At 56.3% G+C, this 27,131-nt stretch overlaps 4 protein-coding genes and 4 pseudogenes across 10 annotated transcripts; all 8 read right to left on the bottom strand.

Annotated features, from left to right (window-relative positions):
• Window positions 1-622: 622 nt before the first annotated feature.
• On the bottom strand, window positions 623-1,231 carry LOC129528612 (neurotrophin-4-like; annotated as a pseudogene).
• A 3,251-nt stretch (window positions 1,232-4,482) lies between these two features.
• LOC129528611 (choriogonadotropin subunit beta variant 2-like) lies at window positions 4,483-5,829 on the bottom strand. 2 transcript variants are annotated; one of them, XM_055370011.2, is made up of 3 exons: window positions 5,451-5,829; window positions 5,050-5,217; window positions 4,483-4,814 (listed from the first exon to the last, which is right to left on the bottom strand). In XM_055370011.2, exons 2-3 carry the CDS (start codon window positions 5,188-5,190, stop codon window positions 4,500-4,502), a joined length of 456 nt encoding a protein of 151 aa, XP_055225986.1. In that variant the 5' UTR covers window positions 5,191-5,217; window positions 5,451-5,829; the 3' UTR covers window positions 4,483-4,499. The 2 variants fall into 2 exon arrangements, with proteins under 2 accessions (XP_055225986.1, XP_055225985.1); XM_055370010.2 differs by having other exon boundaries at window positions 5,617-5,829.
• A 1,543-nt stretch (window positions 5,830-7,372) lies between these two features.
• Window positions 7,373-7,981, bottom strand: LOC134757694 (neurotrophin-4-like; annotated as a pseudogene).
• Window positions 7,982-11,236: 3,255 nt separating this feature from the next.
• On the bottom strand, window positions 11,237-12,584 carry LOC129528610 (choriogonadotropin subunit beta variant 2-like). Of its 3 annotated transcripts, none has more exons than XM_063701536.1 (3): window positions 12,328-12,584; window positions 11,804-11,975; window positions 11,237-11,568 (listed from the first exon to the last, which is right to left on the bottom strand). In XM_063701536.1, the coding sequence occupies exons 1-3, from the start codon at window positions 12,426-12,428 to the stop codon at window positions 11,254-11,256; spliced, it is 588 nt and encodes a 195-aa protein (XP_063557606.1). In that variant the 5' UTR covers window positions 12,429-12,584; the 3' UTR covers window positions 11,237-11,253. The 3 variants fall into 3 exon arrangements, with proteins under 3 accessions (XP_063557606.1, XP_055225984.1, XP_055225983.1); XM_055370009.2 differs by having other exon boundaries at window positions 11,804-11,971; window positions 12,205-12,583; XM_055370008.2 differs by having other exon boundaries at window positions 11,804-11,971; window positions 12,371-12,583.
• Window positions 12,585-14,131: 1,547 nt separating this feature from the next.
• LOC129528609 (neurotrophin-4-like) lies at window positions 14,132-14,740 on the bottom strand (annotated as a pseudogene).
• Window positions 14,741-17,982: 3,242 nt separating this feature from the next.
• Window positions 17,983-19,374, bottom strand: LOC129528608 (choriogonadotropin subunit beta variant 2-like). Of its 2 annotated transcripts, XM_055370006.2 has the most exons (3): window positions 19,117-19,329; window positions 18,550-18,717; window positions 17,983-18,314 (listed from the first exon to the last, which is right to left on the bottom strand). In XM_055370006.2, the coding sequence occupies exons 1-3, from the start codon at window positions 19,123-19,125 to the stop codon at window positions 18,000-18,002; spliced, it is 492 nt and encodes a 163-aa protein (XP_055225981.1). In that variant the 5' UTR covers window positions 19,126-19,329; the 3' UTR covers window positions 17,983-17,999. The 2 variants fall into 2 exon arrangements, 1 of the variants encoding a protein (XP_055225981.1); XR_010132030.1 differs by lacking the exon at window positions 17,983-18,314 and having other exon boundaries at window positions 18,576-18,717; window positions 18,951-19,374.
• A 1,498-nt stretch (window positions 19,375-20,872) lies between these two features.
• LOC129528607 (neurotrophin-4-like) lies at window positions 20,873-21,481 on the bottom strand (annotated as a pseudogene).
• A 3,252-nt stretch (window positions 21,482-24,733) lies between these two features.
• LOC129528606 (choriogonadotropin subunit beta variant 2-like) lies at window positions 24,734-26,083 on the bottom strand. Of its 3 annotated transcripts, none has more exons than XM_055370003.2 (3): window positions 25,868-26,083; window positions 25,301-25,468; window positions 24,734-25,065 (listed from the first exon to the last, which is right to left on the bottom strand). In XM_055370003.2, exons 1-3 carry the CDS (start codon window positions 25,874-25,876, stop codon window positions 24,751-24,753), a joined length of 492 nt encoding a protein of 163 aa, XP_055225978.1. In that variant the 5' UTR covers window positions 25,877-26,083; the 3' UTR covers window positions 24,734-24,750. The 3 variants fall into 3 exon arrangements, with proteins under 3 accessions (XP_055225978.1, XP_063557605.1, XP_055225979.1); XM_063701535.1 differs by having other exon boundaries at window positions 25,301-25,472; window positions 25,825-26,081; XM_055370004.2 differs by having other exon boundaries at window positions 25,702-26,080.
• Window positions 26,084-27,131: the final 1,048 nt, after the last annotated feature.

Genomic DNA, 27,131 nt, shown 5'->3' with positions numbered 1-27,131 from the left:
CATTCAACCTTGCTTATACTCCCCGTGTGATCGGTAGCTCTTTATCTCAAAACAGAACATTCGAAGCCAACCCCTGCCTGCTCTCACCAAGTAAGATTTCTCATTTGAACCCCAGCTCCCAGATACTTAAAGGCCTTCCGTAGACCATGTCCTCAAGGTCCCCTGGCCATCTGCTTGCATGTTCCAGTTTCTCTCCTCCCCCATGCACATCGTGAAATGTGCCCTCCCACTCCCCAGGATGAGCAAGGTGGTGTCCTCTGTGACTGAGCAGTCAGCAGCTTAACACCAAAGGTCACCAATGATCAAATCCATGAGAGATGATCCGAGGAGTTATGTATTAGGGCTACGAAAGAGTAAACACTCAGTAAATAGTGGCTATTATCATCATCATCATCATCATGATTACTCTCAATTTCCCCCTGGAGAACTCCTATTCAACCTTCAAAACCCCATGTGGTGGCACCCATCCTGCAGAGATTGCGCTCAAATTCAGAGAGTTGTGATTTTGTGATGATTTGATGAGTTCCCCAACTGGGGTCCGTAGAGCAGCTGGGCCAACCCTGAGGTCTCTCAGCATCCAGCTCTGTTCTTTTTCTGCCTGACCAGTTCCTGGGTATAAGTCTCAGGCCCGGCCAGTCCGGCTGAGGAGTGTGCAGACACAGGTAGTGCCAATTTGAATCCATCGCCAGTCCACACGGCCCTGGGCATCAGCGGTCAATGCCCGCACATAGGACTGCTTGGCCTTGCACTCAGACACCCAGTGCCCCCCGGTCCACACCCCGGCGGCAGCCCCTCCACCTACCCCTGGGCCACCTTCTTCAGAGTTATCGGCCTCGAAGCAGGTGACAAAGAAGTGTTGGAGGAGGGAACTGCCGCCAGCTGCAGGCACCTCGCCCAACGCCTCCACCTCGAGCACAACCAAGTCCACAGCGGTCCGGGGGTCTGTCACCCAGCCAGTGACTGCATCGCACACGGCCAGCTCACCCTGATGACTCGCCGGCGAAGTATCGCTGACCCCTCGCTGGCTGCGGTTGGCCCGGGTGCCTGCTGACTCCCAAAAGGCCCCAGTCTCCAGCAGGAAGAGCAGAGGGGGCCCGGCAGCGGCACCCCTAGACAGGACCACTCGGGGGAAAAGAAGGTCCCACTTTGTAGTAGGAAAAGGGGACAATGTCAAGGGTGGGGGTTAGGACTCCATTGACACAGTGGGGAGGAAGAAAATGAGGGGGATGCAGAGGGAGCCTGGGGGAGCGGGAGCATCTCTCAGAGCACATGGAAACAGGGAAAAGGAGGCTGGGATTAGAGAAGAGGATAAACACTTCAGTGGGGACAGAAGTTTGGAACCCCAGGGGAGGCCTGCCTGCCAGGATTATGGGGAAGCCCTTGCTCTAGAAGTTTGGGGGACTCCATGTACAGGACTTGCATCACACCCAACTTGTAGATTAAGAATAAATATTCAACAACTACAGGTCAGGCACTATGGCTCACACCTGTAGTCCCAGCACTTTGGGAGGCTGAGGCGGGTGGATGACTTGAGGTCAGGAGTTCGAGAGCAGCCTGGCCAACACTGTGAAATCACATCTCTACTGATAATACCAAAATTAGCTGGGCGTGATGCTGCGCTCCTGTAATCCCACCACTTTGGGAGGCCGAGGCGGGCGGATCATGTGGTCAGGGGATCGAGACCTTCCTGGCTAACTCGGTGAAACCCCGTCTCTACTAAAAATACAAAAACTTATCTGGGCTTGGTCGCGGGCCCCTGTAGTCCAAGCTACTTGGGAGGCTGAGACAGCAGAATGGAGTGAACCTAGGAGGGGGAGCTTGCAGTGAGCAGAGATTGCGCCACTGCACTCCAGCCTCCACGACAGAGCGAGACTCCATCGCAAAAAAAAAAGAAAGAAAAAGAAAACAGGGTGGAGATGGAGGATGACCTCCAGCTCAGGGGGTGTCCATGGTCTGGCCTTCTGTGGGGAGAAGGAAGGCCACATGATCTGTGTGGCCCAGGTGGCAGGGCCTCAGCCTTCTAAGCCGAGCTCCCCCTTCCTCCCTCTGACGTTGGCACTGGCAGTGCAGGTGGGGCGGAGGGGGGCGCGGCTTGGGGACCTGAATGGGATGAATGGGCCGAGGGGGATGTCATGTCTTCCATCCTCCTTCATCCACTGCCTCTCCCTTCCCCTCCTCCCCCCCTCCCCTCCGTCCATCTGCCTCCCATCCCAGCTAGGACCCATCACCTGGGTAGAAAAGGGGCCTCTGGAAAGGGGGCGGGGCCTTGACTCTCGGGTACCCTGCACTTGAAGAGGAACTCTGGGAAGGGGTTGTTCAGGGATTTGGCCCCTTCCCCATCTGGCTGTATAACCTTCCTGTGCTTTTCTTCCCCTAGCCGGTTGTCCCTCCCTCTCCTGAGATGTCAGGAAAGAGGGGGCCACCTGCGTCCTCCACAGGGGCCCCGAAGCCTGGGGTTCCCAGCCCCAGAGCTCCGAGGTGGAGGAGGTGCTACAGCTCTGGTGACCACTGGTTGTTTCCCAGTCTTCTCCACGCCACCCTTTCCCAGAACCACAGGCTTCCAGAATGTTGTAGGGAAACTGCAAAATCCGCGCCTCCACCAGCCTCTCCCAGCGCCACGTCAATTTCACACACAGGGAAACTGAAGCCTGCCTCTGAGGGGCAGGGTTTTACCTCCTTAGTGGCAGTTTTGAGGTGAATCAGGGTCTCCCTAGGATTCCAGGTTGTGGACTTTCTCTAAATTGTGGAATGTGGCCAGGCGTGGTGGCTTGAGTCTGTAGTCCCAGCTACTCAGGAGCCACAGCAGGAGGATTGCTTGAGCCCAGGAGTTCAAGTGCAGTGGGGAAACATAGGGAGACCTCGTCTTAAAGCAATTTGTTTGGGGCCAGGCGTGGTGTCTCACCCCTATAATCCCAGCACTCTGGGAGGCCAGGGCAGGAGTATCACTGGAGGTTGGGAGTTTGAGACCAGTCTGGCCAATGTCGTGAAACTGCATCTCTACTAAAAATACAAAAATTAGCGGGGCACGGTGGCAGGCGCTTGTAATTCCAGTTACTCAGAAGGCTGAGGCGGGAGAGTCACTTGAACCCAGGAGGCAGGCGCTACAGTGAGCCAGGATTGTGCCACTGTACTCCAGCCTGGCCAGACAGACTCAGACTCTATCTCAAAAAAAAAAAAAAAAAAAAAAAAAAAAATTGGGCCAGGTGCAGTGGCTCATGCCTGTAATCCCAGCACTTTGGGAGGCCGAGGCAGGCAGATCACAATGTCAGGAGATCAAGACCATCCTGCCTAACACGGGGAAACCCCGTCTCTATTAAAAAACACAACAAATTAGCCAGGCGTGGTGGCGGGCGCCTGTAGTCCCAGCTACTCCGGAGGCTGAGGCAGGAGAGTGGTGTGAACCCGGGAGGCGGAGCTTGCAGTGAGCCGAGATTGAGCCACTGCAGTCCAGCCTGGGCGACAAGTGAGACTCCCCCTCAAAAAAAAAAAAATTGATTGGAACATCCTCCAGGATGCAAGACTCTCGGTTCCTTAGAGTTCTACAGGAAGGATGGCAGAGTGCAGTTGCCCAGAGGTGAAGTCCCATCTCTGCCATTTGTTGGCTGTGTGACCGGGCACAAATCATTACTTTCTCTGATCCTGTATTTTACCATCTGTTGCTATTGAGTAATAGTAGTTGACTATTTTCTAGTTTTATTTTTTTATTTTTATTTATTTATTTTTTTTTTTTGAGACGGAGTCAGGCCCTGTCACCCAGGCTGGAGTGCAGTGGTGCGCTCTTGGCTCACTGCATCTCTGCTTCCTGGGTTCAAGCAATTGTCCTGCCTCAGTCTCCCGAGTAGCTGGGAGTACAGGCGCACACCACCACACCCAGCTAATTTTTGTATTTTTTTTAGTAGAGACAGGGATTCACCATGTTGGCCAGGCTGGTCTCAAAGTCCTGAACTCAGGTGATGCACCCGCCTCGGCCTCCCAAAGTGCTGGGATTGCAGGCGTGAGCCACTGCGCCTGGCCAAACATTTTTAATTGTTATATTATTATTATTATTATTATTATTATTATTATTATTATTATTATTATTATTACTTTTTGAGATGGAGCTTTGTTTTTGTTGCCCAGGCTGAAGCGCAATGGCGGGATCTTGCTCACTGCAACCTCCGCCTCCTAGGATCAAGAGATTCTCCTGCCTAAGCCTCCCAAGTACCTGGGAGTATAGGCATGCACCACCACGCCCGACGATATTTTGTATTTTTAGTAGAGATGGGGTTTCTCCATGTTGGTCAGGCTGGTCTGGAACCCCTCACCTCAGCTGATCCACCCACCGCAGCCTCCGACAATTACAGGCGTGAGCCACCGCGCCCAGCCGTCCACCTTGTTTTCTACCAGAGTTCTGTACTGTGACTCTGTATAAAGTGGTTTGGAAGCTGGACCCACCCTGTGTGTGTGTGGTTGCCCTGAGCCCACAGAAAGACACCTCCAGAGTGCGGATTGAGAAGCCTTTATTGTGGGAGGATCGGGGTGTCTGAGGGCCCCGGGAGTCGGGATGGGCTTGGAAGGCTGGGGGGAGGGGCCTTTGAGGAAGAGGAGGCCTGGAAGCGGGGGTCATCACAGGTCAAGGGGTGGTCCTTGGGACCCCCGCAGTCAGTGGTGCTGCGGCGGCAGCGTGCACATTGACAGCTGAGAGCCACGGCGTAGGAGACCACGGGGTTCACGCCGCGCGGGCAGCCAGGGAGCCGGATGGACTCGAAGCGCACATCGCGGTAGTTGCACACCACCTGAGGCACGGGCGGCAGGACCCCCTGCAGCACGCGGGTCTGGAAGCCGTGTGAGTGGGGGAATGAGCATGTGCCTGGGGCCAGCGCCTCAGCTGAGCTCCCCGGCTGCCCCCACCGGTCTCAGACTCAGGAGTCCAGGAAGCCCTCTGTTCCTGCCCTCCCACACCCCGTTCCGCAGCCCCTGACCAGAGAGGCAGACCACCCTTCCTCCCCGGCTGCCTCTGTGGGTCTGGCCCTGAGGTGGCAGCACCTGCCCCGGCTCCGGGCAGCTCACCATGGTGGGGCAGTAGCCGGCACAGATGGTGGTGTTGACGGTGATGCACACGGGGCAGCCCTCCTTCTCGACAGCCAGGGTGGCATTGATGGGGCGGCACCGTGGCCGAAGCGGCTCCTTGGATGCCCATGTCCCGCCCATGCTCAGCAGCAGCAACAGCAGCAGCCCCTGGGGCAAGGACACTGCTTCACCCGGGTCTGAGACCGCAGCCCCGAGTCCTGGCCTTCCCATCCCGCGTGGTACACCACCCACAAAGACCCAGAGACCCTTCCCGGCATCTCCTATTCAGGACCCACCACCCCGACACCTGCCTTTCAGAGCCCACCCCACAGCCCAGAGGACCTGAGATACCCCAACATTTCAGATCCCCACCCTCAGGAACTGCCCCACCTGAAGCTTACTGGGGGTCACGCTCCTCCAGAAAGAGGCCTCCTTCCACAGCTCACACTGGTCTGCCCCTTCTCATGCCAGTGATGGCCTGGAAGGAGGTGGAAGGTGCCCAGGGGCCCTGCAGTCTTTCCTGGAACATCTCCATCTTTGGTGCCTGGAAATGTGGATGTACCCTACCTTTGACATGTCTCTCTCTTAGCGGGATATCTTCCGCAAGCACTGGGAATGTGGACATGGAAAGTAAATTGAGTCTCCGTGGGGGAGGGAGACAGGGAGTGAGGGGTGTTGGACGCGGCGCGGGAACCCGGCCGGAGTCAGCGGACCCAATGGGCTGCTCTCTCTCAGATACAGTTCCCCTTCCTCCCTCCAGGGGGCGCCACGGAACACAGGGCCCTCACTGGCCCTGGGGACTGGGTGACGTCAGGGGTGAGCCTCTTGTGATTGGCTCCCTCACCCTGCGTAAGGTCAAAGGGAAGAAAGGACAAGCCCCGACCCCAGGAGCCATTGTGGCTCTGGCCCATTGCGCCGGCCTTCGGGCCCTCAGGGAGGCGAGGGTGCGAGAGCCTCGAGTTCGAGGCCGACCTCCTCCAAAAAAACTTTCTTTTTATCGTTCCCTATATAACAACAAACCATAAAGGGAGGACGCCTTGGTAGGAAGAAATGACATCTTCCTAAGTGTTTTTAAATTACTTCAATGTATCTTTTTTTTTTTTTTTGGGAGACCGAGCCTTGCTCGGTCCTCGGGGGACCTCCCTGCCTCTCAGCCATGGCGGTTGTCACCTGTGGTAAACAGAACGGCGGGAGCAAGTGGGATGTCCCACTACTCGGGCTGAGGCAGGAGAATCACAGGAACCTAGGAGGTGGAACCTCCTCGCCCAGGAGGGGCGCGGCTTCGGACTTAGCTTCTGCCCAACGAGAGAGGGCCTCCCCGTGACTGGGCTGCCAGGTTAGCCACTTGACCCTGGTGCCCCCAACGAGGGATTCAGCCCGAGCCCCACCTCTCCCTTAGGGACCTCCGCCCACTCTACCCTCAAGCCAGGGTGCCCGGAGCGCTCCCCGGAAATGCGTGTGCTTCAGGTGATTTAACTGATTATTGAATAGGCCCGCAGGAGGTGTGTCCTGCCCCCGAGGCCGCAGCCTCGGAGGACATTATCTGGACTTAGTCCCTTTCCCGCGATGCCATCAAGCTGGACAATTTTAAGGTCTGTTTCTTTCCCAGTGTCGGGTATAGGTTGGCACAGGGAAGAGGGCTAGAAACCTGACTTGAGCTCCCCGCCCAGGGCTGAACTCTCCAGCATCCTGATCGCTTCTCATTCAACCTTGCTTATACTCCCCGTGTGATCGGTAGCTCTTTATCTCAAAACAGAACATTCGAAGCCAACCCCTGCCTGCTCTCACCAAGTAAGATTTCTCATTTGAACCCCAGCTCCCAGATACTTAAAGGCCTTCCGTAGACCATGTCCTCAAGGTCCCCTGGCCATCTGCTTGCATGTTCCAGTTTCTCTCCTCCCCCATGCACATCGTGAAATGTGCCCTCCCACTCCCCAGGATGAGCAAGGTGGTGTCCTCTGTGACTGAGCAGTCAGCAGCTTAACACCAAAGGTCACCAATGATCAAATCCATGAGAGATGATCCGAGGAGTTATGTATTAGGGCTACGAAAGAGTAAACACTCAGTAAATAGTGGCTATTATCATCATCATCATCATCATGATTACTCTCAATTTCCCCCTGGAGAACTCCTATTCAACCTTCAAAACCCCATGTGGTGGCACCCATCCTGCAGAGATTGCGCTCAAATTCAGAGAGTTGTGATTTTGTGATGATTTGATGAGTTCCCCAACTGGGGTCCGTAGAGCAGCTGGGCCAACCCTGAGGTCTCTCAGCATCCAGCTCTGTTCTTTTTCTGCCTGACCAGTTCCTGGGTATAAGTCTCAGGCCCGGCCAGTCCGGCTGAGGAGTGTGCAGACACAGGTAGTGCCAATTTGAATCCATCGCCAGTCCACACGGCCCTGGGCATCAGCGGTCAATGCCCGCACATAGGACTGCTTGGCCTTGCACTCAGACACCCAGTGCCCCCCGGTCCACACCCCGGCGGCAGCCCCTCCACCTACCCCTGGGCCACCTTCTTCAGAGTTATCGGCCTCGAAGCAGGTGACAAAGAAGTGTTGGAGGAGGGAACTGCCGCCAGCTGCAGGCACCTCGCCCAACGCCTCCACCTCGAGCACAACCAAGTCCACAGCGGTCCGGGGGTCTGTCACCCAGCCAGTGACTGCATCGCACACGGCCAGCTCACCCTGATGACTCGCCGGCGAAGTATCGCTGACCCCTCGCTGGCTGCGGTTGGCCCGGGTGCCTGCTGACTCCCAAAAGGCCCCAGTCTCCAGCAGGAAGAGCAGAGGGGGCCCGGCAGCGGCACCCCTAGACAGGACCACTCGGGGGAAAAGAAGGTCCCACTTTGTAGTAGGAAAAGGGGACAATGTCAAGGGTGGGGGTTAGGACTCCATTGACACAGTGGGGAGGAAGAAAATGAGGGGGATGCAGAGGGAGCCTGGGGGAGCGGGAGCATCTCTCAGAGCACATGGAAACAGGGAAAAGGAGGCTGGGATTAGAGAAGAGGATAAACACTTCAGTGGGGACAGAAGTTTGGAACCCCAGGGGAGGCCTGCCTGCCAGGATTATGGGGAAGCCCTTGCTCTAGAAGTTTGGGGGACTCCATGTACAGGACTTGCATCACACCCAACTTGTAGATTAAGAATAAATATTCAACAACTACAGGTCAGGCACTATGGCTCACACCTGTAGTCCCAGCACTTTGGGAGGCTGAGGCGGGTGGATGACTTGAGGTCAGGAGTTCGAGAGCAGCCTGGCCAACACTGTGAAATCACATCTCTACTGATAATACCAAAATTAGCTGGGCGTGGTGCTGCGCTCCTGTAATCCCACCACTTTGGGAGGCCGAGGCGGGCGGATCATGTGGTCAGGGGATCGAGACCTTCCTGGCTAACTCGGTGAAACCCCGTCTCTACTAAAAATACAAAAACTTATCTGGGCTTGGTCGCGGGCCCCTGTAGTCCAAGCTACTTGGGAGGCTGAGACAGGAGAATGGAGTGAACCTAGGAGGGGGAGCTTGCAGTGAGCAGAGATTGCGCCACTGCACTCCAGCCTCCACGACAGAGCGAGACTCCATCGCAAAAAAAAAAGAAAGAAAAAGAAAACAGGGTGGAGATGGAGGATGACCTCCAGCTCAGGGGGTGTCCATGGTCTGGCCTTCTGTGGGGAGAAGGAAGGCCACATGATCTGTGTGGCCCAGGTGGCAGGGCCTCAGCCTTCTAAGCCGAGCTCCCCCTTCCTCCCTCTGACGTTGGCACTGGCAGTGCAGGTGGGGCGGAGGGGGGCGCGGCTTGGGGACCTGAATGGGATGAATGGGCCGAGGGGGATGTCATGTCTTCCATCCTCCTTCATCCACTGCCTCTCCCTTCCCCTCCTCCCCCCCTCCCCTCCGTCCATCTGCCTCCCATCCCAGCTAGGACCCATCACCTGGGTAGAAAAGGGGCCTCTGGAAAGGGGGCGGGGCCTTGACTCTCGGGTACCCTGCACTTGAAGAGGAACTCTGGGAAGGGGTTGTTCAGGGATTTGGCCCCTTCCCCATCTGGCTGTATAACCTTCCTGTGCTTTTCTTCCCCTAGCCGGTTGTCCCTCCCTCTCCTGAGATGTCAGGAAAGAGGGGGCCACCTGCGTCCTCCACAGGGGCCCCGAAGCCTGGGGTTCCCAGCCCCAGAGCTCCGAGGTGGAGGAGGTGCTACAGCTCTGGTGACCACTGGTTGTTTCCCAGTCTTCTCCACGCCACCCTTTCCCAGAACCACAGGCTTCCAGAATGTTGTAGGGAAACTGCAAAATCCGCGCCTCCACCAGCCTCTCCCAGCGCCACGTCAATTTCACACACAGGGAAACTGAAGCCTGCCTCTGAGGGGCAGGGTTTTACCTCCTTAGTGGCAGTTTTGAGGTGAATCAGGGTCTCCCTAGGATTCCAGGTTGTGGACTTTCTCTAAATTGTGGAATGTGGCCAGGCGTGGTGGCTTGAGTCTGTAGTCCCAGCTACTCAGGAGCCACAGCAGGAGGATTGCTTGAGCCCAGGAGTTCAAGTGCAGTGGGGAAACATAGGGAGACCTCGTCTTAAAGCAATTTGTTTGGGGCCAGGCGTGGTGTCTCACCCCTATAATCCCAGCACTCTGGGAGGCCAGGGCAGGAGTATCACTGGAGGTTGGGAGTTTGAGACCAGTCTGGCCAATGTCGTGAAACTGCATCTCTACTAAAAATACAAAAATTAGCGGGGCACGGTGGCAGGCGCTTGTAATTCCAGTTACTCAGAAGGCTGAGGCGGGAGAGTCACTTGAACCCAGGAGGCAGGCGCTACAGTGAGCCAGGATTGTGCCACTGTACTCCAGCCTGGCCAGACAGACTCAGACTCTATCTCAAAAAAAAAAAAAAAAAAAAAAAAAAAAAAAAAAAAAAATTGGGCCAGGTGCAGTGGCTCATGCCTGTAATCCCAGCACTTTGGGAGGCCGAGGCAGGCAGATCACAATGTCAGGAGATCAAGACCATCCTGCCTAACACGGGGAAACCCCGTCTCTATTAAAAAACACAACAAATTAGCCAGGCGTGGTGGCGGGCGCCTGTAGTCCCAGCTACTCCGGAGGCTGAGGCAGGAGAGTGGTGTGAACCCGGGAGGCGGAGCTTGCAGTGAGCCGAGATTGAGCCACTGCAGTCCAGCCTGGGCGACAAGTGAGACTCCCCCTCAAAAAAAAAAAAATTGATTGGAACATCCTCCAGGATGCAAGACTCTCGGTTCCTTAGAGTTCTACAGGAAGGATGGCAGAGTGCAGTTGCCCAGAGGTGAAGTCCCATCTCTGCCATTTGTTGGCTGTGTGACCGGGCACAAATCATTACTTTCTCTGATCCTGTATTTTACCATCTGTTGCTATTGAGTAATAGTAGTTGACTATTTTCTAGTTTTATTTTTTTATTTTTATTTATTTATTTTTTTTTTTTGAGACGGAGTCAGGCCCTGTCACCCAGGCTGGAGTGCAGTGGTGCGCTCTTGGCTCACTGCATCTCTGCTTCCTGGGTTCAAGCAATTGTCCTGCCTCAGTCTCCCGAGTAGCTGGGAGTACAGGCGCACACCACCACACCCAGCTAATTTTTGTATTTTTTTTAGTAGAGACAGGGATTCACCATGTTGGCCAGGCTGGTCTCAAAGTCCTGAACTCAGGTGATGCACCCGCCTCGGCCTCCCAAAGTGCTGGGATTGCAGGCGTGAGCCACTGCGCCTGGCCAAACATTTTTAATTGTTATATTATTATTATTATTATTATTATTATTATTATTATTATTATTATTACTTTTTGAGATGGAGCTTTGTTTTTGTTGCCCAGGCTGAAGCGCAATGGCGGGATCTTGCTCACTGCAACCTCCGCCTCCTAGGATCAAGAGATTCTCCTGCCTAAGCCTCCCAAGTACCTGGGAGTATAGGCATGCACCACCACGCCCGACGATATTTTGTATTTTTAGTAGAGATGGGGTTTCTCCATGTTGGTCAGGCTGGTCTGGAACCCCTCACCTCAGCTGATCCACCCACCGCAGCCTCCGACAATTACAGGCGTGAGCCACCGCGCCCAGCCGTCCACCTTGTTTTCTACCAGAGTTCTGTACTGTGACTCTGTATAAAGTGGTTTGGAAGCTGGACCCACCCTGTGTGTGTGTGGTTGCCCTGAGCCCACAGAAAGACACCTCCAGAGTGCGGATTGAGAAGCCTTTATTGTGGGAGGATCGGGGTGTCTGAGGGCCCCGGGAGTCGGGATGGGCTTGGAAGGCTGGGGGGAGGGGCCTTTGAGGAAGAGGAGGCCTGGAAGCGGGGGTCATCACAGGTCAAGGGGTGGTCCTTGGGACCCCCGCAGTCAGTGGTGCTGCGGCGGCAGCGTGCACATTGACAGCTGAGAGCCACGGCGTAGGAGACCACGGGGTTCACGCCGCGCGGGCAGCCAGGGAGCCGGATGGACTCGAAGCGCACATCGCGGTAGTTGCACACCACCTGAGGCACGGGCGGCAGGACCCCCTGCAGCACGCGGGTCTGGAAGCCGTGTGAGTGGGGGAATGAGCATGTGCCTGGGGCCAGCGCCTCAGCTGAGCTCCCCGGCTGCCCCCACCGGTCTCAGACTCAGGAGTCCAGGAAGCCCTCTGTTCCTGCCCTCCCACACCCCATTCCGCAGCCCCTGACCAGAGAGGCAGACCACCCTTCCTCCCCGGCTGCCTCTGTGGGTCTGGCCCTGAGGTGGCAGCACCTGCCCCGGCTCCGGGCAGCTCACCATGGTGGGGCAGTAGCCGGCACAGATGGTGGTGTTGACGGTGATGCACACGGGGCAGCCCTCCTTCTCGACAGCCAGGGTGGCATTGATGGGGCGGCACCGTGGCCGAAGCGGCTCCTTGGATGCCCATGTCCCGCCCATGCTCAGCAGCAGCAACAGCAGCAGCCCCTGGGGCAAGGACACTGCTTCACCCGGGTCTGAGACCGCAGCCCCGAGTCCTGGCCTTCCCATCCCGCGTGGTACACCACCCACAAAGACCCAGAGACCCTTCCCGGCATCTCCTATTCAGGACCCACCACCCCGACACCTGCCTTTCAGAGCCCACCCCACAGCCCAGAGGACCTGAGATACCCCAACATTTCAGATCCCCACCCTCAGGAACTGCCCCACCTGAAGCTTACTGGGGGTCACGCTCCTCCAGAAAGAGGCCTCCTTCCACAGCTCACACTGGTCTGCCCCTTCTCATGCCAGTGATGGCCTGGAAGGAGGTGGAAGGTGCCCAGGGGCCCTGCAGTCTTTCCTGGAACATCTCCATCTTTGGTGCCTGGAAATGTGGATGTACCCTACCTTTGACATGTCTCTCTCTTAGCGGGATATCTTCCGCAAGCACTGGGAATGTGGACATGGAAAGTAAATTGAGTCTCCGTGGGGGAGGGAGACAGGGAGTGAGGGGTGTTGGACGCGGCGCGGGAACCCGGCCGGAGTCAGCGGACCCAATGGGCTGCTCTCTCTCAGATACAGTTCCCCTTCCTCCCTCCAGGGGGCGCCACGGAACACAGGGCCCTCACTGGCCCTGGGGACTGGGTGACGTCAGGGGTGAGCCTCTTGTGATTGGCTCCCTCACCCTGCGTAAGGTCAAAGGGAAGAAAGGACAAGCCCCGACCCCAGGAGCCATTGTGGCTCTGGCCCATTGCGCCGGCCTTCGGGCCCTCAGGGAGGCGAGGGTGCGAGAGCCTCGAGTTCGAGGCCGACCTCCTCCAAAAAAACTTTCTTTTTATCGTTCCCTATATAACAACAAACCATAAAGGGAGGACGCCTTGGTAGGAAGAAATGACATCTTCCTAAGTGTTTTTAAATTACTTCAATGTATCTTTTTTTTTTTTTTGGGAGACCGAGCCTTGCTCGGTCCTCGGGGGACCTCCCTGCCTCTCAGCCATGGCGGTTGTCACCTGTGGTAAACAGAACGGCGGGAGCAAGTGGGATGTCCCACTACTCGGGCTGAGGCAGGAGAATCACAGGAACCTAGGAGGTGGAACCTCCTCGCCCAGGAGGGGCGCGGCTTCGGACTTAGCTTCTGCCCAACGAGAGAGGGCCTCCCCGTGACTGGGCTGCCAGGTTAGCCACTTGACCCTGGTGCCCCCAACGAGGGATTCAGCCCGAGCCCCACCTCTCCCTTAGGGACCTCCGCCCACTCTACCCTCAAGCCAGGGTGCCCGGAGCGCTCCCCGGAAATGCGTGTGCTTCAGGTGATTTAACTGATTATTGAATAGGCCCGCAGGAGGTGTGTCCTGCCCCCGAGGCCGCAGCCTCGGAGGACATTATCTGGACTTAGTCCCTTTCCCGCGATGCCATCAAGCTGGACAATTTTAAGGTCTGTTTCTTTCCCAGTGTCGGGTATAGGTTGGCACAGGGAAGAGGGCTAGAAACCTGACTTGAGCTCCCCGCCCAGGGCTGAACTCTCCAGCATCCTGATCGCTTCTCATTCAACCTTGCTTATACTCCCCGTGTGATCGGTAGCTCTTTATCTCAAAACAGAACATTCGAAGCCAACCCCTGCCTGCTCTCACCAAGTAAGATTTCTCATTTGAACCCCAGCTCCCAGATACTTAAAGGCCTTCCGTAGACCATGTCCTCAAGGTCCCCTGGCCATCTGCTTGCATGTTCCAGTTTCTCTCCTCCCCCATGCACATCGTGAAATGTGCCCTCCCACTCCCCAGGATGAGCAAGGTGGTGTCCTCTGTGACTGAGCAGTCAGCAGCTTAACACCAAAGGTCACCAATGATCAAATCCATGAGAGATGATCCGAGGAGTTATGTATTAGGGCTACGAAAGAGTAAACACTCAGTAAATAGTGGCTATTATCATCATCATCATCATCATCATCATGATTACTCTCAATTTCCCCCTGGAGAACTCCTATTCAACCTTCAAAACCCCATGTGGTGGCACCCATCCTGCAGAGATTGCGCTCAAATTCAGAGAGTTGTGATTTTGTGATGATTTGATGAGTTCCCCAACTGGGGTCCGTAGAGCAGCTGGGCCAACCCTGAGGTCTCTCAGCATCCAGCTCTGTTCTTTTTCTGCCTGACCAGTTCCTGGGTATAAGTCTCAGGCCCGGCCAGTCCGGCTGAGGAGTGTGCAGACACAGGTAGTGCCAATTTGAATCCATCGCCAGTCCACACGGCCCTGGGCATCAGCGGTCAATGCCCGCACATAGGACTGCTTGGCCTTGCACTCAGACACCCAGTGCCCCCCGGTCCACACCCCGGCGGCAGCCCCTCCACCTACCCCTGGGCCACCTTCTTCAGAGTTATCGGCCTCGAAGCAGGTGACAAAGAAGTGTTGGAGGAGGGAACTGCCGCCAGCTGCAGGCACCTCGCCCAACGCCTCCACCTCGAGCACAACCAAGTCCACAGCGGTCCGGGGGTCTGTCACCCAGCCAGTGACTGCATCGCACACGGCCAGCTCACCCTGATGACTCGCCGGCGAAGTATCGCTGACCCCTCGCTGGCTGCGGTTGGCCCGGGTGCCTGCTGACTCCCAAAAGGCCCCAGTCTCCAGCAGGAAGAGCAGAGGGGGCCCGGCAGCGGCACCCCTAGACAGGACCACTCGGGGGAAAAGAAGGTCCCACTTTGTAGTAGGAAAAGGGGACAATGTCAAGGGTGGGGGTTAGGACTCCATTGACACAGTGGGGAGGAAGAAAATGAGGGGGATGCAGAGGGAGCCTGGGGGAGCGGGAGCATCTCTCAGAGCACATGGAAACAGGGAAAAGGAGGCTGGGATTAGAGAAGAGGATAAACACTTCAGTGGGGACAGAAGTTTGGAACCCCAGGGGAGGCCTGCCTGCCAGGATTATGGGGAAGCCCTTGCTCTAGAAGTTTGGGGGACTCCATGTACAGGACTTGCATCACACCCAACTTGTAGATTAAGAATAAATATTCAACAACTACAGGTCAGGCACTATGGCTCACACCTGTAGTCCCAGCACTTTGGGAGGCTGAGGCGGGTGGATGACTTGAGGTCAGGAGTTCGAGAGCAGCCTGGCCAACACTGTGAAATCACATCTCTACTGATAATACCAAAATTAGCTGGGCGTGGTGCTGCGCTCCTGTAATCCCACCACTTTGGGAGGCCGAGGCGGGCGGATCATGTGGTCAGGGGATCGAGACCTTCCTGGCTAACTCGGTGAAACCCCGTCTCTACTAAAAATACAAAAACTTATCTGGGCTTGGTCGCGGGCCCCTGTAGTCCAAGCTACTTGGGAGGCTGAGACAGGAGAATGGAGTGAACCTAGGAGGGGGAGCTTGCAGTGAGCAGAGATTGCGCCACTGCACTCCAGCCTCCACGACAGAGCGAGACTCCATCGCAAAAAAAAAAGAAAGAAAAAGAAAACAGGGTGGAGATGGAGGATGACCTCCAGCTCAGGGGGTGTCCATGGTCTGGCCTTCTGTGGGGAGAAGGAAGGCCACATGATCTGTGTGGCCCAGGTGGCAGGGCCTCAGCCTTCTAAGCCGAGCTCCCCCTTCCTCCCTCTGACGTTGGCACTGGCAGTGCAGGTGGGGCGGAGGGGGGCGCGGCTTGGGGACCTGAATGGGATGAATGGGCCGAGGGGGATGTCATGTCTTCCATCCTCCTTCATCCACTGCCTCTCCCTTCCCCTCCTCCCCCCCTCCCCTGCGTCCATCTGCCTCCCATCCCAGCTAGGACCCATCACCTGGGTAGAAAAGGGGCCTCTGGAAAGGGGGCGGGGCCTTGACTCTCGGGTACCCTGCACTTGAAGAGGAACTCTGGGAAGGGGTTGTTCAGGGATTTGGCCCCTTCCCCATCTGGCTGTATAACCTTCCTGTGCTTTTCTTCCCCTAGCCGGTTGTCCCTCCCTCTCCTGAGATGTCAGGAAAGAGGGGGCCACCTGCGTCCTCCACAGGGGCCCCGAAGCCTGGGGTTCCCAGCCCCAGAGCTCCGAGGTGGAGGAGGTGCTACAGCTCTGGTGACCACTGGTTGTTTCCCAGTCTTCTCCACGCCACCCTTTCCCAGAACCACAGGCTTCCAGAATGTTGTAGGGAAACTGCAAAATCCGCGCCTCCACCAGCCTCTCCCAGCGCCACGTCAATTTCACACACAGGGAAACTGAAGCCTGCCTCTGAGGGGCAGGGTTTTACCTCCTTAGTGGCAGTTTTGAGGTGAATCAGGGTCTCCCTAGGATTCCAGGTTGTGGACTTTCTCTAAATTGTGGAATGTGGCCAGGCGTGGTGGCTTGAGTCTGTAGTCCCAGCTACTCAGGAGCCACAGCAGGAGGATTGCTTGAGCCCAGGAGTTCAAGTGCAGTGGGGAAACATAGGGAGACCTCGTCTTAAAGCAATTTGTTTGGGGCCAGGCGTGGTGTCTCACCCCTATAATCCCAGCACTCTGGGAGGCCAGGGCAGGAGTATCACTGGAGGTTGGGAGTTTGAGACCAGTCTGGCCAATGTCGTGAAACTGCATCTCTACTAAAAATACAAAAATTAGCGGGGCACGGTGGCAGGCGCTTGTAATTCCAGTTACTCAGAAGGCTGAGGCGGGAGAGTCACTTGAACCCAGGAGGCAGGCGCTACAGTGAGCCAGGATTGTGCCACTGTACTCCAGCCTGGCCAGACAGACTCAGACTCTATCTCAAAAAAAAAAAAAAAAAAAAAAAAAAAAATTGGGCCAGGTGCAGTGGCTCATGCCTGTAATCCCAGCACTTTGGGAGGCCGAGGCAGGCAGATCACAATGTCAGGAGATCAAGACCATCCTGCCTAACACGGGGAAACCCCGTCTCTATTAAAAAACACAACAAATTAGCCAGGCGTGGTGGCGGGCGCCTGTAGTCCCAGCTACTCCGGAGGCTGAGGCAGGAGAGTGGTGTGAACCCGGGAGGCGGAGCTTGCAGTGAGCCGAGATTGAGCCACTGCAGTCCAGCCTGGGCGACAAGTGAGACTCCCCCTCAAAAAAAAAAAAATTGATTGGAACATCCTCCAGGATGCAAGACTCTCGGTTCCTTAGAGTTCTACAGGAAGGATGGCAGAGTGCAGTTGCCCAGAGGTGAAGTCCCATCTCTGCCATTTGTTGGCTGTGTGACCGGGCACAAATCATTACTTTCTCTGATCCTGTATTTTACCATCTGTTGCTATTGAGTAATAGTAGTTGACTATTTTCTAGTTTTATTTTTTTATTTTTATTTATTTATTTTTTTTTTTTGAGACGGAGTCAGGCCCTGTCACCCAGGCTGGAGTGCAGTGGTGCGCTCTTGGCTCACTGCATCTCTGCTTCCTGGGTTCAAGCAATTGTCCTGCCTCAGTCTCCCGAGTAGCTGGGAGTACAGGCGCACACCACCACACCCAGCTAATTTTTGTATTTTTTTTAGTAGAGACAGGGATTCACCATGTTGGCCAGGCTGGTCTCAAAGTCCTGAACTCAGGTGATGCACCCGCCTCGGCCTCCCAAAGTGCTGGGATTGCAGGCGTGAGCCACTGCGCCTGGCCAAACATTTTTAATTGTTATATTATTATTATTATTATTATTATTATTATTATTATTATTATTACTTTTTGAGATGGAGCTTTGTTTTTGTTGCCCAGGCTGAAGCGCAATGGCGGGATCTTGCTCACTGCAACCTCCGCCTCCTAGGATCAAGAGATTCTCCTGCCTAAGCCTCCCAAGTACCTGGGAGTATAGGCATGCACCACCACGCCCGACGATATTTTGTATTTTTAGTAGAGATGGGGTTTCTCCATGTTGGTCAGGCTGGTCTGGAACCCCTCACCTCAGCTGATCCACCCACCGCAGCCTCCGACAATTACAGGCGTGAGCCACCGCGCCCAGCCGTCCACCTTGTTTTCTACCAGAGTTCTGTACTGTGACTCTGTATAAAGTGGTTTGGAAGCTGGACCCACCCTGTGTGTGTGTGGTTGCCCTGAGCCCACAGAAAGACACCTCCAGAGTGCGGATTGAGAAGCCTTTATTGTGGGAGGATCGGGGTGTCTGAGGGCCCCGGGAGTCGGGATGGGCTTGGAAGGCTGGGGGGAGGGGCCTTTGAGGAAGAGGAGGCCTGGAAGCGGGGGTCATCACAGGTCAAGGGGTGGTCCTTGGGACCCCCGCAGTCAGTGGTGCTGCGGCGGCAGCGTGCACATTGACAGCTGAGAGCCACGGCGTAGGAGACCACGGGGTTCACGCCGCGCGGGCAGCCAGGGAGCCGGATGGACTCGAAGCGCACATCGCGGTAGTTGCACACCACCTGAGGCACGGGCGGCAGGACCCCCTGCAGCACGCGGGTCTGGAAGCCGTGTGAGTGGGGGAATGAGCATGTGCCTGGGGCCAGCGCCTCAGCTGAGCTCCCCGGCTGCCCCCACCGGTCTCAGACTCAGGAGTCCAGGAAGCCCTCTGTTCCTGCCCTCCCACACCCCGTTCCGCAGCCCCTGACCAGAGAGGCAGACCACCCTTCCTCCCCGGCTGCCTCTGTGGGTCTGGCCCTGAGGTGGCAGCACCTGCCCCGGCTCCGGGCAGCTCACCATGGTGGGGCAGTAGCCGGCACAGATGGTGGTGTTGACGGTGATGCACACGGGGCAGCCCTCCTTCTCGACAGCCAGGGTGGCATTGATGGGGCGGCACCGTGGCCGAAGCGGCTCCTTGGATGCCCATGTCCCGCCCGTGCTCAGCAGCAGCAACAGCAGCAGCCCCTGGGGCAAGGACACTGCTTCACCCGGGTCTGAGACCGCAGCCCCGAGTCCTGGCCTTCCCATCCCGCGTGGTACACCACCCACAAAGACCCAGAGACCCTTCCCGGCATCTCCTATTCAGGACCCACCACCCCGACACCTGCCTTTCAGAGCCCACCCCACAGCCCAGAGGACCTGAGATACCCCAACATTTCAGATCCCCACCCTCAGGAACTGCCCCACCTGAAGCTTACTGGGGGTCACGCTCCTCCAGAAAGAGGCCTCCTTCCACAGCTCACACTGGTCTGCCCCTTCTCATGCCAGTGATGGCCTGGAAGGAGGTGGAAGGTGCCCAGGGGCCCTGCAGTCTTTCCTGGAACATCTCCATCTTTGGTGCCTGGAAATGTGGATGTACCCTACCTTTGACATGTCTCTCTCTTAGCGGGATATCTTCCGCAAGCACTGGGAATGTGGACATGGAAAGTAAATTGAGTCTCCGTGGGGGAGGGAGACAGGGAGTGAGGGGTGTTGGACGCGGCGCGGGAACCCGGCCGGAGTCAGCGGACCCAATGGGCTGCTCTCTCTCAGATACAGTTCCCCTTCCTCCCTCCAGGGGGCGCCACGGAACACAGGGCCCTCACTGGCCCTGGGGACTGGGTGACGTCAGGGGTGAGCCTCTTGTGATTGGCTCCCTCACCCTGCGTAAGGTCAAAGGGAAGAAAGGACAAGCCCCGACCCCAGGAGCCATTGTGGCTCTGGCCCATTGCGCCGGCCTTCGGGCCCTCAGGGAGGCGAGGGTGCGAGAGCCTCGAGTTCGAGGCCGACCTCCTCCAAAAAAACTTTCTTTTTATCGTTCCCTATATAACAACAAACCATAAAGGGAGGACGCCTTGGTAGGAAGAAATGACATCTTCCTAAGTGTTTTTAAATTACTTCAATGTATCTTTTTTTTTTTTTTTGGGAGACCGAGCCTTGCTCGGTCCTCGGGGGACCTCCCTGCCTCTCAGCCATGGCGGTTGTCACCTGTGGTAAACAGAACGGCGGGAGCAAGTGGGATGTCCCACTACTCGGGCTGAGGCAGGAGAATCACAGGAACCTAGGAGGTGGAACCTCCTCGCCCAGGAGGGGCGCGGCTTCGGACTTAGCTTCTGCCCAACGAGAGAGGGCCTCCCCGTGACTGGGCTGCCAGGTTAGCCACTTGACCCTGGTGCCCCCAACGAGGGATTCAGCCCGAGCCCCACCTCTCCCTTAGGGACCTCCGCCCACTCTACCCTCAAGCCAGGGTGCCCGGAGCGCTCCCCGGAAATGCGTGTGCTTCAGGTGATTTAACTGATTATTGAATAGGCCCGCAGGAGGTGTGTCCTGCCCCCGAGGCCGCAGCCTCGGAGGACATTATCTGGACTTAGTCCCTTTCCCGCGATGCCATCAAGCTGGACAATTTTAAGGTCTGTTTCTTTCCCAGTGTCGGGTATAGGTTGGCACAGGGAAGAGGGCTAGAAACCTGACTTGAGCTCCCCGCCCAGGGCTGAACTCTCCAGCATCCTGATCGCTTCTCATTCAACCTTGCTTATACTCCCCGTGTGATCGGTAGCTCTTTATCTCAAAACAGAACATTCGAAGCCAACCCCTGCCTGCTCTCACCAAGTAAGATTTCTCATTTGAACCCCAGCTCCCAGATACTTAAAGGCCTTCCGTAGACCATGTCCTCAAGGTCCCCTGGCCATCTGCTTGCATGTTCCAGTTTCTCTCCTCCCCCATGCACATCGTGAAATGTGCCCTCCCACTCCCCAGGATGAGCAAGGTGGTGTCCTCTGTGACTGAGCAGTCAGCAGCTTAACACCAAAGGTCACCAATGATCAAATCCATGAGAGATGATCCGAGGAGTTATGTATTAGGGCTACGAAAGAGTAAACACTCAGTAAATAGTGGCTATTATCATCATCATCATCATCATGATTACTCTCAATTTCCCCCTGGAGAACTCCTATTCAACCTTCAAAACCCCATGTGGTGGCACCCATCCTGCAGAGATTGCGCTCAAATTCAGAGAGTTGTGATTTTGTGATGATTTGATGAGTTCCCCAACTGGGGTCCGTAGAGCAGCTGGGCCAACCCTGAGGTCTCTCAGCATCCAGCTCTGTTCTTTTTCTGCCTGACCAGTTCCTGGGTATAAGTCTCAGGCCCGGCCAGTCCGGCTGAGGAGTGTGCAGACACAGGTAGTGCCAATTTGAATCCATCGCCAGTCCACACGGCCCTGGGCATCAGCGGTCAATGCCCGCACATAGGACTGCTTGGCCTTGCACTCAGACACCCAGTGCCCCCCGGTCCACACCCCGGCGGCAGCCCCTCCACCTACCCCTGGGCCACCTTCTTCAGAGTTATCGGCCTCGAAGCAGGTGACAAAGAAGTGTTGGAGGAGGGAACTGCCGCCAGCTGCAGGCACCTCGCCCAACGCCTCCACCTCGAGCACAACCAAGTCCACAGCGGTCCGGGGGTCTGTCACCCAGCCAGTGACTGCATCGCACACGGCCAGCTCACCCTGATGACTCGCCGGCGAAGTATCGCTGACCCCTCGCTGGCTGCGGTTGGCCCGGGTGCCTGCTGACTCCCAAAAGGCCCCAGTCTCCAGCAGGAAGAGCAGAGGGGGCCCGGCAGCGGCACCCCTAGACAGGACCACTCGGGGGAAAAGAAGGTCCCACTTTGTAGTAGGAAAAGGGGACAATGTCAAGGGTGGGGGTTAGGACTCCATTGACACAGTGGGGAGGAAGAAAATGAGGGGGATGCAGAGGGAGCCTGGGGGAGCGGGAGCATCTCTCAGAGCACATGGAAACAGGGAAAAGGAGGCTGGGATTAGAGAAGAGGATAAACACTTCAGTGGGGACAGAAGTTTGGAACCCCAGGGGAGGCCTGCCTGCCAGGATTATGGGGAAGCCCTTGCTCTAGAAGTTTGGGGGACTCCATGTACAGGACTTGCATCACACCCAACTTGTAGATTAAGAATAAATATTCAACAACTACAGGTCAGGCACTATGGCTCACACCTGTAGTCCCAGCACTTTGGGAGGCTGAGGCGGGTGGATGACTTGAGGTCAGGAGTTCGAGAGCAGCCTGGCCAACACTGTGAAATCACATCTCTACTGATAATACCAAAATTAGCTGGGCGTGGTGCTGCGCTCCTGTAATCCCACCACTTTGGGAGGCCGAGGCGGGCGGATCATGTGGTCAGGGGATCGAGACCTTCCTGGCTAACTCGGTGAAACCCCGTCTCTACTAAAAATACAAAAACTTATCTGGGCTTGGTCGCGGGCCCCTGTAGTCCAAGCTACTTGGGAGGCTGAGACAGGAGAATGGAGTGAACCTAGGAGGGGGAGCTTGCAGTGAGCAGAGATTGCGCCACTGCACTCCAGCCTCCACGACAGAGCGAGACTCCATCGCAAAAAAAAAAGAAAGAAAAAGAAAACAGGGTGGAGATGGAGGATGACCTCCAGCTCAGGGGGTGTCCATGGTCTGGCCTTCTGTGGGGAGAAGGAAGGCCACATGATCTGTGTGGCCCAGGTGGCAGGGCCTCAGCCTTCTAAGCCGAGCTCCCCCTTCCTCCCTCTGACGTTGGCACTGGCAGTGCAGGTGGGGCGGAGGGGGGCGCGGCTTGGGGACCTGAATGGGATGAATGGGCCGAGGGGGATGTCATGTCTTCCATCCTCCTTCATCCACTGCCTCTCCCTTCCCCTCCTCCCCCCCTCCCCTCCGTCCATCTGCCTCCCATCCCAGCTAGGACCCATCACCTGGGTAGAAAAGGGGCCTCTGGAAAGGGGGCGGGGCCTTGACTCTCGGGTACCCTGCACTTGAAGAGGAACTCTGGGAAGGGGTTGTTCAGGGATTTGGCCCCTTCCCCATCTGGCTGTATAACCTTCCTGTGCTTTTCTTCCCCTAGCCGGTTGTCCCTCCCTCTCCTGAGATGTCAGGAAAGAGGGGGCCACCTGCGTCCTCCACAGGGGCCCCGAAGCCTGGGGTTCCCAGCCCCAGAGCTCCGAGGTGGAGGAGGTGCTACAGCTCTGGTGACCACTGGTTGTTTCCCAGTCTTCTCCACGCCACCCTTTCCCAGAACCACAGGCTTCCAGAATGTTGTAGGGAAACTGCAAAATCCGCGCCTCCACCAGCCTCTCCCAGCGCCACGTCAATTTCACACACAGGGAAACTGAAGCCTGCCTCTGAGGGGCAGGGTTTTACCTCCTTAGTGGCAGTTTTGAGGTGAATCAGGGTCTCCCTAGGATTCCAGGTTGTGGACTTTCTCTAAATTGTGGAATGTGGCCAGGCGTGGTGGCTTGAGTCTGTAGTCCCAGCTACTCAGGAGCCACAGCAGGAGGATTGCTTGAGCCCAGGAGTTCAAGTGCAGTGGGGAAACATAGGGAGACCTCGTCTTAAAGCAATTTGTTTGGGGCCAGGCGTGGTGTCTCACCCCTATAATCCCAGCACTCTGGGAGGCCAGGGCAGGAGTATCACTGGAGGTTGGGAGTTTGAGACCAGTCTGGCCAATGTCGTGAAACTGCATCTCTACTAAAAATACAAAAATTAGCGGGGCACGGTGGCAGGCGCTTGTAATTCCAGTTACTCAGAAGGCTGAGGCGGGAGAGTCACTTGAACCCAGGAGGCAGGCGCTACAGTGAGCCAGGATTGTGCCACTGTACTCCAGCCTGGCCAGACAGACTCAGACTCTATCTCAAAAAAAAAAAAAAAAAAAAAAAAAAAAAAAAAAAAAAATTGGGCCAGGTGCAGTGGCTCATGCCTGTAATCCCAGCACTTTGGGAGGCCGAGGCAGGCAGATCACAATGTCAGGAGATCAAGACCATCCTGCCTAACACGGGGAAACCCCGTCTCTATTAAAAAACACAACAAATTAGCCAGGCGTGGTGGCGGGCGCCTGTAGTCCCAGCTACTCCGGAGGCTGAGGCAGGAGAGTGGTGTGAACCCGGGAGGCGGAGCTTGCAGTGAGCCGAGATTGAGCCACTGCAGTCCAGCCTGGGCGACAAGTGAGACTCCCCCTCAAAAAAAAAAAAATTGATTGGAACATCCTCCAGGATGCAAGACTCTCGGTTCCTTAGAGTTCTACAGGAAGGATGGCAGAGTGCAGTTGCCCAGAGGTGAAGTCCCATCTCTGCCATTTGTTGGCTGTGTGACCGGGCACAAATCATTACTTTCTCTGATCCTGTATTTTACCATCTGTTGCTATTGAGTAATAGTAGTTGACTATTTTCTAGTTTTATTTTTTTATTTTTATTTATTTATTTTTTTTTTTTGAGACGGAGTCAGGCCCTGTCACCCAGGCTGGAGTGCAGTGGTGCGCTCTTGGCTCACTGCATCTCTGCTTCCTGGGTTCAAGCAATTGTCCTGCCTCAGTCTCCCGAGTAGCTGGGAGTACAGGCGCACACCACCACACCCAGCTAATTTTTGTATTTTTTTTAGTAGAGACAGGGATTCACCATGTTGGCCAGGCTGGTCTCAAAGTCCTGAACTCAGGTGATGCACCCGCCTCGGCCTCCCAAAGTGCTGGGATTGCAGGCGTGAGCCACTGCGCCTGGCCAAACATTTTTAATTGTTATATTATTATTATTATTATTATTATTATTATTATTATTATTATTACTTTTTGAGATGGAGCTTTGTTTTTGTTGCCCAGGCTGAAGCGCAATGGCGGGATCTTGCTCACTGCAACCTCCGCCTCCTAGGATCAAGAGATTCTCCTGCCTAAGCCTCCCAAGTACCTGGGAGTATAGGCATGCACCACCACGCCCGACGATATTTTGTATTTTTAGTAGAGATGGGGTTTCTCCATGTTGGTCAGGCTGGTCTGGAACCCCTCACCTCAGCTGATCCACCCACCGCAGCCTCCGACAATTACAGGCGTGAGCCACCGCGCCCAGCCGTCCACCTTGTTTTCTACCAGAGTTCTGTACTGTGACTCTGTATAAAGTGGTTTGGAAGCTGGACCCACCCTGTGTGTGTGTGGTTGCCCTGAGCCCACAGAAAGACACCTCCAGAGTGCGGATTGAGAAGCCTTTATTGTGGGAGGATCGGGGTGTCTGAGGGCCCCGGGAGTCGGGATGGGCTTGGAAGGCTGGGGGGAGGGGCCTTTGAGGAAGAGGAGGCCTGGAAGCGGGGGTCATCACAGGTCAAGGGGTGGTCCTTGGGACCCCCGCAGTCAGTGGTGCTGCGGCGGCAGCGTGCACATTGACAGCTGAGAGCCACGGCGTAGGAGACCACGGGGTTCACGCCGCGCGGGCAGCCAGGGAGCCGGATGGACTCGAAGCGCACATCGCGGTAGTTGCACACCACCTGAGGCACGGGCGGCAGGACCCCCTGCAGCACGCGGGTCTGGAAGCCGTGTGAGTGGGGGAATGAGCATGTGCCTGGGGCCAGCGCCTCAGCTGAGCTCCCCGGCTGCCCCCACCGGTCTCAGACTCAGGAGTCCAGGAAGCCCTCTGTTCCTGCCCTCCCACACCCCATTCCGCAGCCCCTGACCAGAGAGGCAGACCACCCTTCCTCCCCGGCTGCCTCTGTGGGTCTGGCCCTGAGGTGGCAGCACCTGCCCCGGCTCCGGGCAGCTCACCATGGTGGGGCAGTAGCCGGCACAGATGGTGGTGTTGACGGTGATGCACACGGGGCAGCCCTCCTTCTCGACAGCCAGGGTGGCATTGATGGGGCGGCACCGTGGCCGAAGCGGCTCCTTGGATGCCCATGTCCCGCCCATGCTCAGCAGCAGCAACAGCAGCAGCCCCTGGGGCAAGGACACTGCTTCACCCGGGTCTGAGACCGCAGCCCCGAGTCCTGGCCTTCCCATCCCGCGTGGTACACCACCCACAAAGACCCAGAGACCCTTCCCGGCATCTCCTATTCAGGACCCACCACCCCGACACCTGCCTTTCAGAGCCCACCCCACAGCCCAGAGGACCTGAGATACCCCAACATTTCAGATCCCCACCCTCAGGAACTGCCCCACCTGAAGCTTACTGGGGGTCACGCTCCTCCAGAAAGAGGCCTCCTTCCACAGCTCACACTGGTCTGCCCCTTCTCATGCCAGTGATGGCCTGGAAGGAGGTGGAAGGTGCCCAGGGGCCCTGCAGTCTTTCCTGGAACATCTCCATCTTTGGTGCCTGGAAATGTGGATGTACCCTACCTTTGACATGTCTCTCTCTTAGCGGGATATCTTCCGCAAGCACTGGGAATGTGGACATGGAAAGTAAATTGAGTCTCCGTGGGGGAGGGAGACAGGGAGTGAGGGGTGTTGGACGCGGCGCGGGAACCCGGCCGGAGTCAGCGGACCCAATGGGCTGCTCTCTCTCAGATACAGTTCCCCTTCCTCCCTCCAGGGGGCGCCACGGAACACAGGGCCCTCACTGGCCCTGGGGACTGGGTGACGTCAGGGGTGAGCCTCTTGTGATTGGCTCCCTCACCCTGCGTAAGGTCAAAGGGAAGAAAGGACAAGCCCCGACCCCAGGAGCCATTGTGGCTCTGGCCCATTGCGCCGGCCTTCGGGCCCTCAGGGAGGCGAGGGTGCGAGAGCCTCGAGTTCGAGGCCGACCTCCTCCAAAAAAACTTTCTTTTTATCGTTCCCTATATAACAACAAACCATAAAGGGAGGACGCCTTGGTAGGAAGAAATGACATCTTCCTAAGTGTTTTTAAATTACTTCAATGTATCTTTTTTTTTTTTTTGGGAGACCGAGCCTTGCTCGGTCCTCGGGGGACCTCCCTGCCTCTCAGCCATGGCGGTTGTCACCTGTGGTAAACAGAACGGCGGGAGCAAGTGGGATGTCCCACTACTCGGGCTGAGGCAGGAGAATCACAGGAACCTAGGAGGTGGAACCTCCTCGCCCAGGAGGGGCGCGGCTTCGGACTTAGCTTCTGCCCAACGAGAGAGGGCCTCCCCGTGACTGGGCTGCCAGGTTAGCCACTTGACCCTGGTGCCCCCAACGAGGGATTCAGCCCGAGCCCCACCTCTCCCTTAGGGACCTCCGCCCACTCTACCCTCAAGCCAGGGTGCCCGGAGCGCTCCCCGGAAATGCGTGTGCTTCAGGTGATTTAACTGATTATTGAATAGGCCCGCAGGAGGTGTGTCCTGCCCCCGAGGCCGCAGCCTCGGAGGACATTATCTGGACTTAGTCCCTTTCCCGCGATGCCATCAAGCTGGACAATTTTAAGGTCTGTTTCTTTCCCAGTGTCGGGTATAGGTTGGCACAGGGAAGAGGGCTAGAAACCTGACTTGAGCTCCCCGCCCAGGGCTGAACTCTCCAGCATCCTGATCGCTTCTCATTCAACCTTGCTTATACTCCCCGTGTGATCGGTAGCTCTTTATCTCAAAACAGAACATTCGAAGCCAACCCCTGCCTGCTCTCACCAAGTAAGATTTCTCATTTGAACCCCAGCTCCCAGATACTTAAA

The sequence above is a fragment of the Gorilla gorilla genome, chromosome 20, assembly GCF_029281585.2.
Source record: "Gorilla gorilla gorilla isolate KB3781 chromosome 20, NHGRI_mGorGor1-v2.1_pri, whole genome shotgun sequence".
NCBI classification, from domain to species: Eukaryota; Metazoa; Chordata; class Mammalia; order Primates; family Hominidae; genus Gorilla; species Gorilla gorilla.
Note: the sequence above shows the minus strand (reverse complement) of the source record. Positions and strands in the feature narration are given on the sequence as shown.

Coding starts and splice junctions, on each gene's coding strand:
- LOC129528611 (XM_055370010.2), bottom strand. Junction 4,815..5,049: donor CCGGCTACTGCCCCACCATG/GTGAGCTGCCCG, acceptor CACGGCTTCCAG/ACCCGCGTGCTGCAGGGGGT.
- LOC129528610 (XM_063701536.1), bottom strand. CDS start 12,428: ATGTCCACATTCCCAGTGCTTGCGGAAGATATCCCGCTAAGAGAGAGA. Junction 11,976..12,327: donor GCACCAAAGATGGAGATGTT/CCAGGAAAGACT, acceptor AGTGTCCTTGCC/CCAGGGGCTGCTGCTGTTGC. Junction 11,569..11,803: donor CCGGCTACTGCCCCACCATG/GTGAGCTGCCCG, acceptor CACGGCTTCCAG/ACCCGCGTGCTGCAGGGGGT.
- LOC129528608 (XM_055370006.2), bottom strand. Junction 18,315..18,549: donor CCGGCTACTGCCCCACCATG/GTGAGCTGCCCG, acceptor CACGGCTTCCAG/ACCCGCGTGCTGCAGGGGGT.
- LOC129528606 (XM_063701535.1), bottom strand. CDS start 25,925: ATGTCCACATTCCCAGTGCTTGCGGAAGATATCCCGCTAAGAGAGAGA. Junction 25,473..25,824: donor GCACCAAAGATGGAGATGTT/CCAGGAAAGACT, acceptor AGTGTCCTTGCC/CCAGGGGCTGCTGCTGTTGC. Junction 25,066..25,300: donor CCGGCTACTGCCCCACCATG/GTGAGCTGCCCG, acceptor CACGGCTTCCAG/ACCCGCGTGCTGCAGGGGGT.